Genomic DNA, 15,886 nt, shown 5'->3' with positions numbered 1-15,886 from the left:
TTGATTAGTTTTATACTTGCATAGATTTCACAAGTTCATCAGTTTTCGGAGAAATTCTATCCGCAAGCAGCAAAATTAGAGAAATTTTGAAGGTAAAATCTTGTCAGTGTACATTCTAAATATTGATTAAATATATTTAAAGTTTGTAAGTATACATAAGTACGTATTTTAAACAGTATCGCATAAAACGAATATTATTTAAATGTTGACAAGTGAGAACTCGGATTTTCTAAGGTTTATACATTTAATTATAATTCTGAACGTTCTTACGTCAAACAGAATAATTGCTCTTGCATATAGGTCTGTGAACAAGAATCTCAAAACGTTTATTTTTAATACTAATTAGCCATTTCGGAAAATCCTGCATGCGAGAAGGAAAATGGCCTTTTTATAAAATCTTCACTGAAATTACCTTGAAGTCTTGGAAGAAAGTTATTTCATGAAATAAAATATAAGATTATGCTAATACGGGTTTTCGTGTGAAACAATATAGTTGTACAAAATTGCAAATGGAAGCATTTTATCTGTAATTCGGGGAATTTTTATATGGAAATGTGGAACCATCTGGCTCATTCAAATGGCAAAACTTGGCTCTGTTTTATCCCAACTAGGGTTCTAAAGAGCAATTTTACTTCAGTTTGCTTTAAAATGATTGTAAGAAATCAAGTGTAAATAAAAGCATAAAATATTTGGTTCTTAAGTATTCAAAGGTACCTGATCAATTAAAATGACGATCAGTGTCATGTATTTTTGAAAATAAGGTAGAGTATCGAGGGAAATGTAATAATGAAACAATATACATCTAATTGGTAATGCCTGTTAATTAAAAGTTTATGGTTACAAATACATATAAATGATCAATAATAAACAGAGTACTAAAACTTTTCAGGACACTTCTATACCCACGTGCTGGTCGTGATGCTCTTTTAAGAATTGCTGCACATCACGAAAATATTTCTAAGTTCGCTAAAGCAAATATTTCATTTCTTTCTCCAAATCTGAAATTGTTTGCTTTGAAAAATGTAAGCAGATTCATTACAAAATACTCTAGCTCTTGCACCGTTTTCTAAGCTTATTTATCACATTACTTGTAATTAACATTAAAGCTGTTGCACGAAAAAATGAGAATCTCGGAGCAATCTTAAGGAATTCCGATATCGGTTCGGTCACATAGCTAAAAATACCATGTCATTTGCAAGCTGTCAGTAGCTGAACGGACGAGAGCACTGAACACTAATAACTCACTCAATATTCGAATCCCGGAAGCATATAAGCATTCTGTACCGCGCCACGCGCATAAGAAAAATCCTCGTGATTGGATTTGGCTTGCGATGACATTTCGTTTACGTTTAGGAACGTCTTGACTTTGCTTGGGCTTGAGAGTACACTTCCATACCGTTTGCTTACATTTTGATAGCAGTACCGAAAAGATTATTAATATGCGTTGTATTTTTGGTTCTATGATATTAAACTTCTTGCAACTCTGTGGTGTGGGGAATTTAATATAAAAATGTGGCTTTTTTTGCCCAAAGAAAAAGTTTCTTCATGCTCTAGCTCCGTAAATGTGTATTAATTGTAAAGAATTTTAATAAATGTGTTCTTACTTTAAAACCGTTAATATTAAAGGTGTTGTGATTATTAATCCATTATTCCACGTATATTATATATACATTTCCTATACATGCAATCTGAGAGAGCATGACAGAAGTCCGTTTTCTAGAATAGCCAAAAACGGTGTTGAAAGATTAACACAGTAAATTCATAATATTTATAATCGGTTTGAAAAGGTAAAATTTACTTTTGAAGTTGGACTAATATAGATTTGGAACAGAGAAATAGATACCTATTTTAAATGGAATAATATTACTTAATTGCCCATTTTTAATGTGTATCATCTTTTACACCTTTGCATAAAAGTTGTGTTTGCCAGAGAAAGGAGTTTCGTTTCTTATACACCTGTATTAAATTCAGCCACTATACTGAATGCACCTTTTATTTCATTTAAGGCAACAGAATATTAGAAATTTGATGGAAATGCATATTCTTTTGCAAAGGAAATATTTCCTGCTATGTAAAAGGAACAGAATTTAACAATTGCAGTAATAATATACTTACTAGTACACAGTGCCTTTACACTTGGATCCAGATCGTCGTGTTTTGGCTTTTGCATTAAATTTATGAACTTGGATATTTATATAATCTAAGAGCTTAAGATTGCTTCTGGTATTAACAGCATCTTTGAAAGATTTTTATAATTTTATTATACAATGAAACAGGAAGCTATGCGCAGAAAGTTGCAGCTAAATGTTTTCCTTTCAAAGAAAAACTAATTTTCACGCTTCGGTGTCGCTCATGTGCGTCATTTAACAACAAAAAAAAACCATAAGAATCGCGCCTAAACGTTATTACGCTAAGATAAATGTCATTGGAAAGTATGTCCTAAGTATGGATTTTACTCTATGCGCGTGGCGCGGTACAGAATTCTTATATGCCTCCCCGGAAAAGGGGCTTGTTACCGATGCGTTTATAGCCATAAACAGCTCTGGTGTGGTCTGAACTCGAATACACATACACATGTCGTGAGACCAGAGGAAGCCGTACTCAAAAATTGGTAATATGAACAAAATCTTGCACTTGAGGACTTATTTTCCTGGATTATTCGGTGTAATAATGCAAAATAGTGTTTGAGGTAATATATTTTATTTAGTGTTTGAGGACATACTTTCCAATGACATTTATCTTAGCGTAATAACGTTTAGGCGCGATTCTTATGGGTTTTTTTTGTTGTTAAATGACGCACATGAGCGACACCGAAGCGTGAAAATTAGTTTTTCTTTGAAAGGAAAACATTTAGCTGCAACTTTCTGCGCATAGCTTCCTGTTTCATTGTATAATAAAATTATAAAAATCTTTCAAAGATGCTGTTAATACCAGAAGCAATCTTAAGCTCTTAGATTATATAAATATCCAAGTTCATAAATTTAATGCAAAAGCCAAAACAATGAGTAACCCAATGAGCCAGTATCCGTTTGAGTAAAGTGTATCTTATTTATAAACTGTCTTCTCTAAAAAAAACTCTAGAAGAGTATCAAGAACTCTATTGGCATAATTTTAAGTTGATACAAATTTCAATAAATACCTATGCTACACCGTTGTCACTCTTAAATGTATTTATTCATAGGGTTGAGCAGTCTTGGGATCGTCCCAAATTATGAAATTAGATATTGTGAATTTCAGAAATGCTCACTTCATCATAATCCTTAAGACTCTATAAAAACTGATCCATTAACTATAAAAACTGATCCATGTAAGCCCGGCATATAGCCACTTCAGCACAGTGTTATTTGGAATGGCTTAGTCATCGAGTTGAAATCAAAAAATTTTCTAACAATTTGAATCTTTATTTATATTGTATCTAATTGGCATAACTTTAAACGAAATAATTTAACATAAGTTTGGAAATTCAGATTGTTTTTAGTGCTATTATAAATACGATATGGTTTTACTGATGTGTATGTTGCATGCCTTGATATATAATTATTTCTGTTCCGTCAGGTATCGGCTATTTTAGAAAATACCACAATCTACGGAGGCCTAAATTACTATCTTGCGATCTAGATAAGGTAGGTTTCAATTTCCATTTAATTTCCAAAATTAATATCTGAAGAAAAACTGAGATGCATTTCTAATTTTAGTGGAAAAAAGGTTAAATTATTGCTGTATTTATATATATTATGAGGTACTTCTATAGACTACACTTAAGACTAAGTTTTAAGTACCATTCTTATTTTTCGGCTTCCGCAAGATTCTGAACTTCAAAACAAATTTTATCCGAAGTACCTCTTTGTTATTCAGTGGAAGCATTGTGTGCTCATCCTAAGACATCTTTGTGCATACGTTAGTTTCATAAATCAACTTGGACACTAATCACGTATGGTAAGTTTTCAGCGGTGTTAAATATTTATTCTTGTAATTTAGGTGAAAATAACAAGCCGAAGAATGATTATTTCAGGAGTCGTACAACAAAAATCGGAGTTTTTTGCAAATATAACGCTGAATTTTATTTTTTGACTCCTAAATTAATAGTTGTTTGGCTTGTTATTTTAACCTAAATTATAGGAGCTCTAAACACTTATTTTTTGCTTTTTTTACGCGGGGTGGTTTCGCCATATTGTGATTTTACGAGTTTCGGTGTTTTCCAATTTTTTAAGTTTAATTTATGATTAGAAAATTTGCAAATATAGATTTTTGTTTTAAATTCAAAATATTTTGTTCTTGTATAATGAATTCCACCAATTATGCCTGAAGAAAATGAGATAATTGTATGCGGTTTTAACCACCTAGTTGTATACAAATTCCCAGAGACCCAAACCATTCAGTTTAATTATGAATCATCTTTCTGGTTTATGAAAGCTTATGTAGTTGAGCAAATATTCTAGAGTTCATAATAACGTCCAAACTTTAAACTTACAACGACGCAGCATTCAAAGTTTAAAGGAGTAACCACGAAACTGGATAAAAGCGCCTCTTGCTGAACTGTACATTCATGAACATTTTTCAGACGTAAAGCTACGAATTCATCTTTACTTCAGCCGAAGACTAAAATTCAAGTTAATTTCTATGTTTCAAGAAATCAAGACTCGTTTAAAGGTAGCTTATTTTAGAATTAAGAAAAAGATTCAACAATTAACAAAAGGACTAATTAAAAAGTTAAAATTATCTCGAGTCAACATTAAGAATTAATTCTTAATTCTTTGTAAGCCCACCAGCGGCCGAGGGGTAAAGTCGCTGAACACTAATAGTTCAGTCCGAGGTTCGAATCCCGCGAACGGGCTGGCTGCATGGGTGTTTTCGTGGTTTTCCCCATGTGTAACGTGTATACGAGCCAGTTTCCCTTAGAAAGTCCTCCACGAAGGCATCCCTCCCCTTAGGCAGATAGCCCTAGTGTGCTTTGCCATAATTAAATACACCAACACCTTAATTCTTTGTAGTTGCTAAACGATGGACACTTTCAATATGACAGAAAAAAACATATCGCATGAAAGAAATTTTCTTAATTTATTACGTACTTGATATCTTTAACAAGAGACTAGCTGTACAAAGTAACTGAAATTAATCTTGGGTTTTTAAATGGAAGGAGTTGTATCTTAATGTTTGCATCATTTGTGACCTGGGAACTAAACAGACTTCGAATTTATATTCAGTTCTATCAACTATAGAAGTTGAAAGAAATTTTTTAAATTTCTTGTATTGAAAGCATTATGACATGAAAGTTCACCAAATAAAATTCTTGTACAGAGATTAACCTTGCTTGTATATGCTGCCCCTTCACTGCCTTTGTCGCCATGTTTCATAACAGCTGCTCTGAAAATACAGGCGTTTCAAAAATAAGATTTCAAATAATTGTTTCAATACAAAAATACATACGCAAATTATTAAGTTTCGCTCACTATAGTTATAAAGGCTGTATTAGACAGCTGTATGGATAGCATCAAGACAGCTCCTGAAATCGTCTCTGAAGAGTTTGAAAGTCTTTTTTTTTTTTCACAGAAATTATTAAAACTGATAGTCAGTTCAATTAGGTCGAAGTTGAGGGAGCCCCAGCAAGCTGGTCTTCGCGTAACATTCCCGGCAAATTTTGCATCAAATTGTATTATATATTAGCGAAAAGTACGATATTACTTAACCACTCGTGATATTTTCATCCTTAACCGATTTTTTCAACTTCATCATTAATATGCAATTTTTTAGCCAGTTCGTAATTCTTACTTCAGAACAGGAAAACTGACTATCATGTAAACATAAAAACGAGGATTCAAGAAGCCATAACCGCATTCCATAAATTCTCTTCGTCTGCTGGATTTATTTCAAAATGATGTTCCAAGTTTTGTTAATCCAAGTACATTTTTTACCATTGTATCGATTGCCTAGATTATTTCAAATGAATTATTGAAATCCACTAAAATGTGTAAACCCTTGTACTTCAGAGTTTAACTGTAATATATTAAATGGCAGAGGTGACTCGCATATTTTTGTAATGACTATTTCTTATGATTTTCTTAGTTTAGTACAATACTATATGCTTTCAGGTATCTCCACCACGCTATGAGCTGGCATTGGCTGACATAGACTGCACGACACTTTTTCAAACCGACTTGAAAAAATACGAGGTAAGAAATGCTTTAACTTCATTTAAGCATTTTGTTGGTTGGGATTATTTGCGTTTTATTTCGTATTTTTAGAACTTTATTTTTGTCTTAGAGTAGAAATAGACGATTCATTTTTTTCAGAAATCCTATTTTCTGATAGAGTAGACATAAATATATGGGACATGCAGTGTATTTTGAACTAAACTATTAGTAAATCAAAATTTAAGTTTCTGCGGCTCTCCGTTTTTCATCTTGAAGGGAAAATCTTGAGCTATTTGATGAGAGAACGTAAATTAAGTTCTTAAGAACTGACCGGATGAAACTGAGATTACACCAAGATAATTTTCACCTTTAAACACAAATGTTGAATAATTAGCCTCCCGTTTCCTTGAATTTAACTATTGAAATCAATCTTGGAATTCTTTCCTCTTCCGCAGAGATCAAAACCTGCCTGGCTTGAAACATTCACATTTCAAGTTGGTATTTTATCACATGACTGTAAAGTTTTCATCTGAGTTTTGCCTGTGTTGGCAATCTTTCAGTGTTCCTTGCAGAAGAAAGTTCCTCGGAGATCTTTGCTTAGGATGCCTTATGCTTAGGATGCCTTATGCTTAGGATGCCTTATGCTTAGGATGCCTTATGCTTAGGATGCCTTATGCTTAGGATGCCTTATGCTTAGGATGCCTTATGCTTAGGATGCCTTATGCTTAGGATGCCTTATGCTTAGGATGCCTTATGCTTAGGATGCCTTATGCTTAGGTTTAAAGTTCTTTTCCAAATACAAAAATAAAATTTTATGTGTTTACGATAATTACTGCCTGCATCTATTTTACATCTGATGTCTTTGCATTATCTGTTAGCATTCCATTGTTTTTCGTTTGATACTTTTGGTAAACTAGCCACCTTAATGTATTTATAAAAATGGAAAAATATAACTTTAATGAGTTTAGCTATTGTAATTTCATGTGTCTAATTAGTAATCATTATTAGATGAACTCCATCTCCTGTTTTTAATTCAATTTAGTTATTTTTTGACAGAATTTAAAAGAAATATAAACTCCTAACATGCCGAATAGCAACAACATACTGCCACATATTTTATTTTGAACAATGGCAATAAATTTATCTTTAAATTGTCAAATCTAGTGACTAAATTTTTTAAACTGAAATATGGCTTTGCCTAGTGATAACGAATAGCAGAGTTTCTTAATATACATAAGTTCGTGCAAAGTAAACAAATAAAGCATTGGCATTTCAAAGTTCAGATGGAAGACTGTTTTCAAAATTTGACGGTTCTAAGTGACGTTGTTTTCTGAAATGAGAGTAACATTCCTATTCTTAATTCTCCAACAGACTACAAATACTGTCATGCTACTTGAGGGTGTTTACACATTTTGAAATTTTGGTCCCGTTAAATTAATGTTTAAAATGCAAAGGGTATTTTTCAAAGGTTCAATTTGACAGCTTTCTGGGCTACAAGCCTGCGTCTTGATTTCCAGGATAGAAAGGCTTTTGTAACTTTTCCAGAGGTATTTCTTTCCATTTCTCTTTCAGTTTTCTAGAAACTTCAGTTGCAGTAGGTTTGCGCTTAAAAGCTGTTTTCAAAGGAATAAAAGGCACAATAATGCTAGGGTGAACCTTTAGGGGACTTCGCAGGAATACGTTGAAAAGATATATCAATACCTGTATCAGCCTTCGTTTTTTTCGAGGAATGCAACGGTACCTTTCGAAGTATAAATTGTTGCTTTTTCTTGAAGTTTCAATCTTTGAAAGTTATTGGGATACAAAAACGGAAAATAAGACGTAACTTTCGCTTGCTAATAGGGTGAGATGTATTTTAACATCTTCCATTCAGATTTTTTGATTCCTCATTATAAGAGAATCCTGCGACAATCATGAACCTCTTGCTGAAATTCCGTCGAGGGAACCATTTTCTCTTCGCTTTCGATAATGAGCTTTTTGCTGCATTCATTTAGGTAAGCCCATACTTCATCAATGCTCACAATATGTTTCTATTTATCTCCTGCTAAATTCGTTTCATGCAGGGTTCTACTAATTGTTCTGCCATTGAGCCACATGCCTTGACAAACTCTGGTGAATATTATGCTTTTTAGCTTTTTTCAGCTACAAATCTTGGTTTATTAATTTATTACAGATGTATATGAAGACTGCTATTTCTGCGTAAGTGAATTTACTCTTGTTACCAACAATGCATTAAAAACAGTACATATTGTTTTCGGGTATTCGTTTGGAGCCTTTTTTTCCTTTGTTTGAAGTAATGACAGATAGTTTTTCTCTTTATGATTAATAATGCTTCTTTTGCAGTTAGGTATTTTAATATGCTTTACTAAGTTTTTGAATTATATAATACTTCTCTTTCGGAAAGCACAAAACCACATCTTTAAACCCACAGCTTGTTTACATGCTCCATTTTGAAAATAACAGAGTATATTTCTCATTGCAAATAAGCTGTTATCAAAAATTTTCATTACAAAACAATTGGTTAATTATCGAAATTGTTCTAAATACGCGTGAATACTCTCTGCATAACTATTCATAAATAATTGTGTTCATTCTCAAATATGTTTCAAAATTAAGATTTATAGCCGACTTATGCTTAAAACTAAAGATTCATGCTTTTTCTTATTAAAAGAAAAAGCACATGCTGAGAGGCTAATAATGGTCAATTAGAAATTGTATATATACTACATGGCTGCATGCAACTATTAAGGTAAACTCATGCCTGAACTCTCATGATAAAAACCTTTGGTTTGTCAGAGGGTTGACACCACCCGCCAAATCCTCGAGATCTTCGTAACTAGCTCAGCCTTCGGTTTCTCGCGATTGAATGCTTGGCAGTATGAAGTTCATGCTTACATCAAACCGATTCCCTTAGAATGAATTTCATGAATTCTTATCCTTGTACATAATGGCTTTTTTCAAATTATTAATCCAAGACTTCGTTCTGTAATCAGTCTGAATATAAAAAAAAAAGTTTGAACTGCGAGCATGAATTGACATAAAGCTTTCTGATTAGGATAAATTTGACAGTTATAAGAAATGTTGATCCTATCTGCTTTAATTGTCGAAGGTAATTTATACACTGATATTTACGATACCGCCATAACCGCGTTAGTAAAAGAAATGGGCAAAGTGATGTTAATTCTATTAATTCGTTTTTAATAAACTTAATTGCATGCGTATAGTAAAATTAAAGTATTAGAGTGGACTATTTTAAAATGCAAGCATCAGTCCTTTGAGAAAATTGTGTTTATTGTTTTACAGGGTTATCAACTTAATAATGCAAAACACTTGCGAAACGGGAATTACATGTATATATGAAAGGCGTCTAGGAGGGCTGTTTAAAATGAACCCATGGCATCTATGCTGTGAATGTTTTATAATGCGCGTTAAAAGAAGTTCGAAACATATAATTTAAAGGAGTGGGAACTCAAATCATGCAATTACTTCCACTTTAATCTTGCAATGTTATCGTACAATAATATTTACTTAAATATGATACGAACATGTGTTCTTCACATTATGTACTTAAAATTAAGTCTTGAACATCTTGAGTGAGTTTAATCCAAATTACCTAAAGACTAATTTGGATATTTTCTTTTTTCCAGAGATGGAGCCTACATGATATAACACTAAATTATCTACTGGTTTTACAGACTTATCTTACTTCCGGTGAGTATGATTCAGGAAGTTCTGGTAACCTTCTAAATTAAGGCGTAGTTTAATTTTAACTGAAGGGTTAAATACTCCAAGTTATCATAAATGAGGATGTTCTGTAGTTAGCCAAAAAAATCTTTTCTTCCAAAGCTTGACGTTTCATGTTATTTATATGTAACTACAACTACATGAAGTTGGTCACTTTTATGACACGGTTTAATTTTTATTCTATATAAAAGAATTGTAAACATAATAAAACTTTGCAGACTTGTATGGAACTCCTTCTAGTTGATGTATTTGGTTGAATTAGTATTTTCGTTATATAGACAAAGGGCTAAGGAGCTGCAAGAGAAGAATAGATCACATTTCGAGAACTAGGTAAAAATGTAGCGCAGAACAAACTCAAATTGGAAACATCAAATTTTATTTAATCGCAGCATTCCATTTGCACTAAATGTTCCAAGCACGTTAACAGCAGCGAGAAGATAACTTTGAATTCTAGCAACATGGCATGTTACGCTTTCTTTCACATTCGCTGTAGTCTGTATTTTTCCTTTGTAGACACTACCTTTCAGGAATCTTCATAACCAGAAGTTGCAAGGATTCAAGTGAGGAAAAGTAGACCTGGTATTCGGAGGAACTTCTCGAAATTACCCTATCATCTCCAAAGCAGTTCCTTCTCTCGTTGGTTAATACGAGGTGTTGCATCATCTTGGATGAAGACGGGACTCTATTTTTGTCTAAAGCAGGAAAGATTTGCACACAGAAGTACGCAAAAACGGGCCCTTGTGATGTCACCTTTTTAGGGCATCGAGTTCTCTTTTAAAAGAAAACGGAACTAAGAACGAATTCGGCAGTATAACCATATATAGTAAGATTATCATAATGCAGAGGCTGTTCACGCACAACATTGAACTTGTAATACCCTGTAATGCGATATATCTGAGTAATTGCTGCTTGCCCGTCGTTTGACCACAAAATATTCTGAAGCCGTGCGTCGTCAGCAGCTATTCTTCTCAAAAGCGGTAAGCAAAATCAGCACGTTAATTCGGGCCTTGAATGTCCAGCTTTTGCACCATGTTAATCTTGAATAACACCACTTTAAAATGAACATAACTTCCCGTAATGTAGACCGAGGTAAACAACAGACGACACTGCTCGAACATTTATCGAAGGAAATGGAGAACAGGAAACTCTGTGAACCACAGAGACTTCTTCCACAATTTCATTTGAAATTTGTTTCCGCTCTTTGTCAGAACACCCAACTATTCTTTAAATTTAGTAATCATTCTTTAAAATCATTGTGGATATCTCTCAACATAGCTTTCTGGCAAGCCTTTTAAAACTTTCATATTTTCGCATAGGAGGCAAATTATTACTGCAGTTCTGGTAAAGCAAATTAACATAATTTGATCGTTCCCTATAACGTATAGTTTAAACGAAATACGTCAACCATAATCTGCCACCTACCTCATTCAGATCTTTATAGATCTGAATATGGCCATTCTAATTTAGCCCCTTATGTCGGTTTGAACACTTTCACGAGTTAGTTTATCATTTAGTTATTTTTTTATCTTAATCTAGATTTGTACAAAATTAACCAATGACGTTTTTGCAGAGTATATATAAATTGCCTTGTTTGTAATGAAAGAAACTTTAAAAAGATTTCGATTTATCTCAATATAAATTATATCAAATCTTCGATTCTTAAACGTAAGGATTATTTATTTCAGTCTAATTAATAATGGAAATTCTAAATCCACACATATAAAATAGGAAGCAAAAGTATTTAGAATGTTAGAATGTTACATTTACATGAAAGCCTCTTTGATGTAGACCTTCAGTAAAATAATTGCAGTCTTCTTGATTTAATTGCTTTTCAGACACCCTTCCAAGACGAGGGATCCTACTGCATTGCATTGCTGGTCAAGATAGGACCCCACTTTTCGTAACACTATTGCGTTTGTCCTTTTGGGCTGACGACTTAATGCATGAGAGCCTGAATCCCCTAGAAATGCTCTACTTGACCGTTACCTATGATTGGTACATGTTTGGGTAAGTACATTTTGTTTCTTAATTCGCAGTGTCTTTCACACACTTGTATACACAGTATTCTATGTAATTGATAATGTATAGTGTTTTTCAGTATTTCTTGCAAATTCTTTATTTCCAGGCATGATTTGACGGAATGCCTAGATAAGGGTTACGAGGTAAGAAAAATTTATCTGCAGGAACTTCTTGATCATGACATTAAATTATAAAATTTAACCTTTTATTGGAAAATCTCGAAACTTCCGCCTTGATAACGCCTTTCTTCGCGGGAATTATACATTCTTGTAATTATACAAACTAAAGTAAAAATTTTTTAAGTGGCATTTTCTAAACATTCGCGTTATACACTTCTTGCTTACACTCCTAGCCCTTCTACTGTACTTCTCCCGAACAATAGGCTTTTTAGTAAAATTGCCTTACTTCTAGCAAATTATGTATTAAAATAAGTAAAATCCTTAATTTTTAATTTTCCAAAAGTTCTTGAATATTTTTAATAGATTGTTTGAAGCAGCCTAAAAGTTAAAATATTAAGGAATCGTTTTATAAGGTGTTAATACATCACAAATTAAAAAAAGTGCAGTTACGACTATCATTAGACGCTGCTCAGGTAAATATTCAGTTATCTTCCTTCTATTGTTACTAAGCAAAATTCATGAGAGGTGGATCTGTTCGAATGGTAAAGTGTCGGCGGAACAAAATGGGACATTCTATAGAATTCAATGTATAGTGTGCTAATTAATGATAAAATCGCTAATACTGCTGAATCGCTTTAGCTGCGTATTACTCCTGGATATTTCTGGTGCTCTTGGAATAGGCATAGAATACTATAAGAATCCATAGAGTTTAGTATTTGTGGTCAGTATCACTTATATGAAGTAGGCTTTAAGTTATCAGAGATATCTTTGAAGTAATTTACTACGTGTTAATTTGATAAGGTATTTTAATAGCAATAAATTCCTTAATTTTATAAGCTGGCTACAATCTTGATAAAATGGAAATAGCTTACTTGCAGAATACGGTGTACGTTTTCATATACAATAATTTATTCACATCGCAATCGCAGGCTTCTTAAAATTAATCTTGATATTGGGATACTCCTGTTAATTTCTGTTATAGTAGTTGATTTTTAAGATTGATAATTATTTTAAATTTCTAGTGTAATTTCATTTCAAGTATCAATATTGAATGTTGCATTTATGTTAATCTTCCATTACAAATCATTACAAATCTATTGCAGATAATGCATTTCTGTTACAACATGCTTGATCGCATTTCATCTGACAGATTTTCAGTGAGGTAAGTACTTTCAAAAACTAAAACGAGGTATTCTAAATGTTTAACCACACTATTAAGAGCATTAAAAGCATCTTCTAATGCTTCCTCTAAATTCAAATAAAAATAGCGGTTAATTTTCAAATCCTTGGCACCATAATGTATTCTTCTGAATGAAAATAAACAATTCAGTTGGTTTTTCATGTGGCACTGGGTAACAGGGATTTTTTTCTAAATTACGAAATTCAGTATATCCGTGAATGTTTCTAACCGCGTTCATACATATCTTTTTTTGATATTATATTCTGTGTTTTGAAAGCTTCATTTGATTTTCCATGATTGAAAACCATAAGCGTCTTTGAGGACGGGGTTATATCTACCAAAACGGAAATGTCTTCGAGGTACCGTCGTTAACGAAGCTAACTTTTTGTATGCTTAATGTGATGTGAAAAGTAGAAAAATACATTCAGGAAGGCATTAAGTTCTGATATTAAAAACTATTATTCATGCTAATGATTGCTGACATGAGGTGTTAATTGTATCATTCGTCGGTGACATGAATTCGCGACTTTTGGCAACAAATGTTTTGAGTTCTGTAATAAGATAAATCCTTATTACTCTCCGTGGTGAATGCCTTACTTCGGACCCCGTAGGCGATTGCCTTGTAATATCCATCTAGATTATTTTGAAGAAAATTGTTGGCAGTGGAAAACCAATGCAAGGAGGCACTGAAAAAATGGCGCACTGTGTATCAGCAAATTTTGTATGGCATTTCTTCACCGAGAAAACGGTTTCAATCCTACCATACCAAACTTCATACTAAAAACATACATCTACTACTTGGTTTCTGTATAATATTGTACTTTTTCGATTTTATTAACACTTGCAAGTATAGCAATTAGAACCATAGTTTTACAGTTTAACGTTACCACGGTGTTAACATCCAAAAAATATTGCAATTAAGCCAAACTTGTATTAACACGGTTTTAAACATCTAAAATAATTTGCAGTTTGATAAATTGCAATTTTGATAAATTGATTCGCATTAAAATCTTTGTTTCTAGGTTAGTAGAATTTAATGGCTACATCATGTTATCGAAATCTCTGAAGATGACTGTTTTGTGACTGTAATGAATATCTTTAATTTTTCAAAAGTGGGAGTTAAGGAGGCAAATCTCTTTATGCCAATTACTTTGATGTTTTATTCTATTATAATTTATCTAGAATGCTAAGCTAGCAAAAAATCGAATCAATAATTAGTTACAAAGAATACAATAAGAATAACATGTACTACTTTACAAAGTTAGTTCTCATCTGAAACTTTTATGCTATTAGCTTCTAAAACGTCATCCAGAAATATTTCAGATCAAAACATTTAAATAGAAATAATATAAATGCTTACTTGCGCAGTCGCATTGCAACTACAAACTGTTCAGATATTATTGGCTGCCACATTCGAAGTAATTCATTTTTTGCCTTTTTGAGTTTTTCCTTTAGGAAAAAACATGCATTTCTAATGAAGGTATCCTAATGAAAGTTCGCACTCTGCAAAATAAACCGAATTGCATTTCTATTATAAACGTTGGTTAGCGTTACTATATAATGCGTAAAGGAGAATTTTTAATTGCATTCTAAATTAAAAAGCTGCTGCTATTAAAAAAATTAGGCAGAGAGAAATAGTTTCTTTAAATTTCCGGTTCCGGGTGTAAATTAGCACTGAAGATTTCAAGAATGCTCCTAAGACCGGGAATCTTCGTTATTTTAATAGGACTTAAAATTTTTATCCAATAGTTAATTTTAAATGATGCACAAAGCCCTGATTAGCTCTTGAAATAATGAGATGGCTAAATACTAGATTCTAGTTTCATTCTTACTGAAGAGCTTGCTAGATTACCTTTTCATTTGGGTAATCCATCTACTTTGCCCTCTAAAAGTTGGAACACAAAGTTTTTCAAAGCTCACTATTACAAAAATGTCAGTAACGTTTAAATTCACAATTCATATGCATGACAGTAACGAAGTTTAAGAAAATATATGCAAAAACAATAGCTGCCACTTTTATTTTATAGAAATTAACTCTTGTGTACGAGTTGGAGGGGGAAAAATGCAAAAATTTAAATATTTGTTCACTAATGTTAATCTTCAGTTGCAATTAGTTTCGTGGACAGTATCCAGTCTATCAGTGTCCAGGAGAAGTCGATTGCCCGATTCGTTAGGTGGCGGGCGATCGAGTGGATGGAAATGGAAATGTCCCAAGCTGGTGTTGCTAGTCTCAGTGTCTCATAGTGTGGCCCACCGACTATGGAATCAGTTTGAATCCGAGGATTCTATGTCTAGAAGACGTGTTCCAGGCAGACCTACAATGGCACCTGTGAGAGACCGTTATTTAGCCATTTCCGACCCAAGGAGGTGTAACATTACTGTGCCTCGGCAGGTCATTTAGTGGCAACGGGAACAAGATTCTCAGCTACTACAGTCCGAACGGGAGTTTAGCTCCTGGTAGGGCCACCCTAGGCGTGAAGACAGTTCAAACATGCCCAGTTAATGCATAGCAGGTGAAGATCCTTCAAGGGATTACCGTCTCGGTGATCGGGTGTCACAATCCTGGATCCCCAGTGATCTCTCCTCCTTTCTGCCTCCTCTCCTCTTAACTGCAACTTTTCCCGTTTTCCTTCTCCCTTGAGGTTTCCTCTTCCGAGGTTTGGGCTCGTCATGAAAACCTGGAATAGCCTTGT

At 33.3% G+C, this 15,886-nt stretch overlaps 1 protein-coding gene across 2 annotated transcripts in view; it reads left to right on the top strand.

The window, feature by feature from the left end:
- The window catches only part of LOC118186969 (phosphatidylinositol-3,5-bisphosphate 3-phosphatase MTMR14-like), a 44,434-nt gene that overhangs the window by 15,188 nt on the left and 13,360 nt on the right, over positions 1 to 15,886 (top strand). Inside the window, exons 9-14 of one of the 2 annotated variants that reach the window (XM_035357132.2) lie at positions 3,556 to 3,623; positions 6,090 to 6,170; positions 9,779 to 9,842; positions 11,711 to 11,882; positions 12,001 to 12,037; positions 13,117 to 13,175. In XM_035357132.2, the coding sequence (XP_035213023.1) occupies positions 3,556 to 3,623; positions 6,090 to 6,170; positions 9,779 to 9,842; positions 11,711 to 11,882; positions 12,001 to 12,037; positions 13,117 to 13,175 (481 nt within the window). The remainder of the gene's footprint in view (positions 1 to 3,555; positions 3,624 to 6,089; positions 6,171 to 9,778; positions 9,843 to 11,710; positions 11,883 to 12,000; positions 12,038 to 13,116; positions 13,176 to 15,886) is intronic. The other variant, XR_004757862.2, reaches the window with a different exon arrangement.

Source organism: Stegodyphus dumicola, chromosome 9 (assembly GCF_044657685.1).
Source record: "Stegodyphus dumicola isolate Sdum_Otavi_A_Nest chromosome 9, ASM4465768v1".
Lineage (NCBI taxonomy): Eukaryota > Metazoa > Arthropoda > Arachnida > Araneae > Eresidae > Stegodyphus > Stegodyphus dumicola.
The sequence above is the reverse complement of the archived record's forward strand: the minus strand, read 5'-3'. Positions and strand labels throughout refer to the sequence as shown.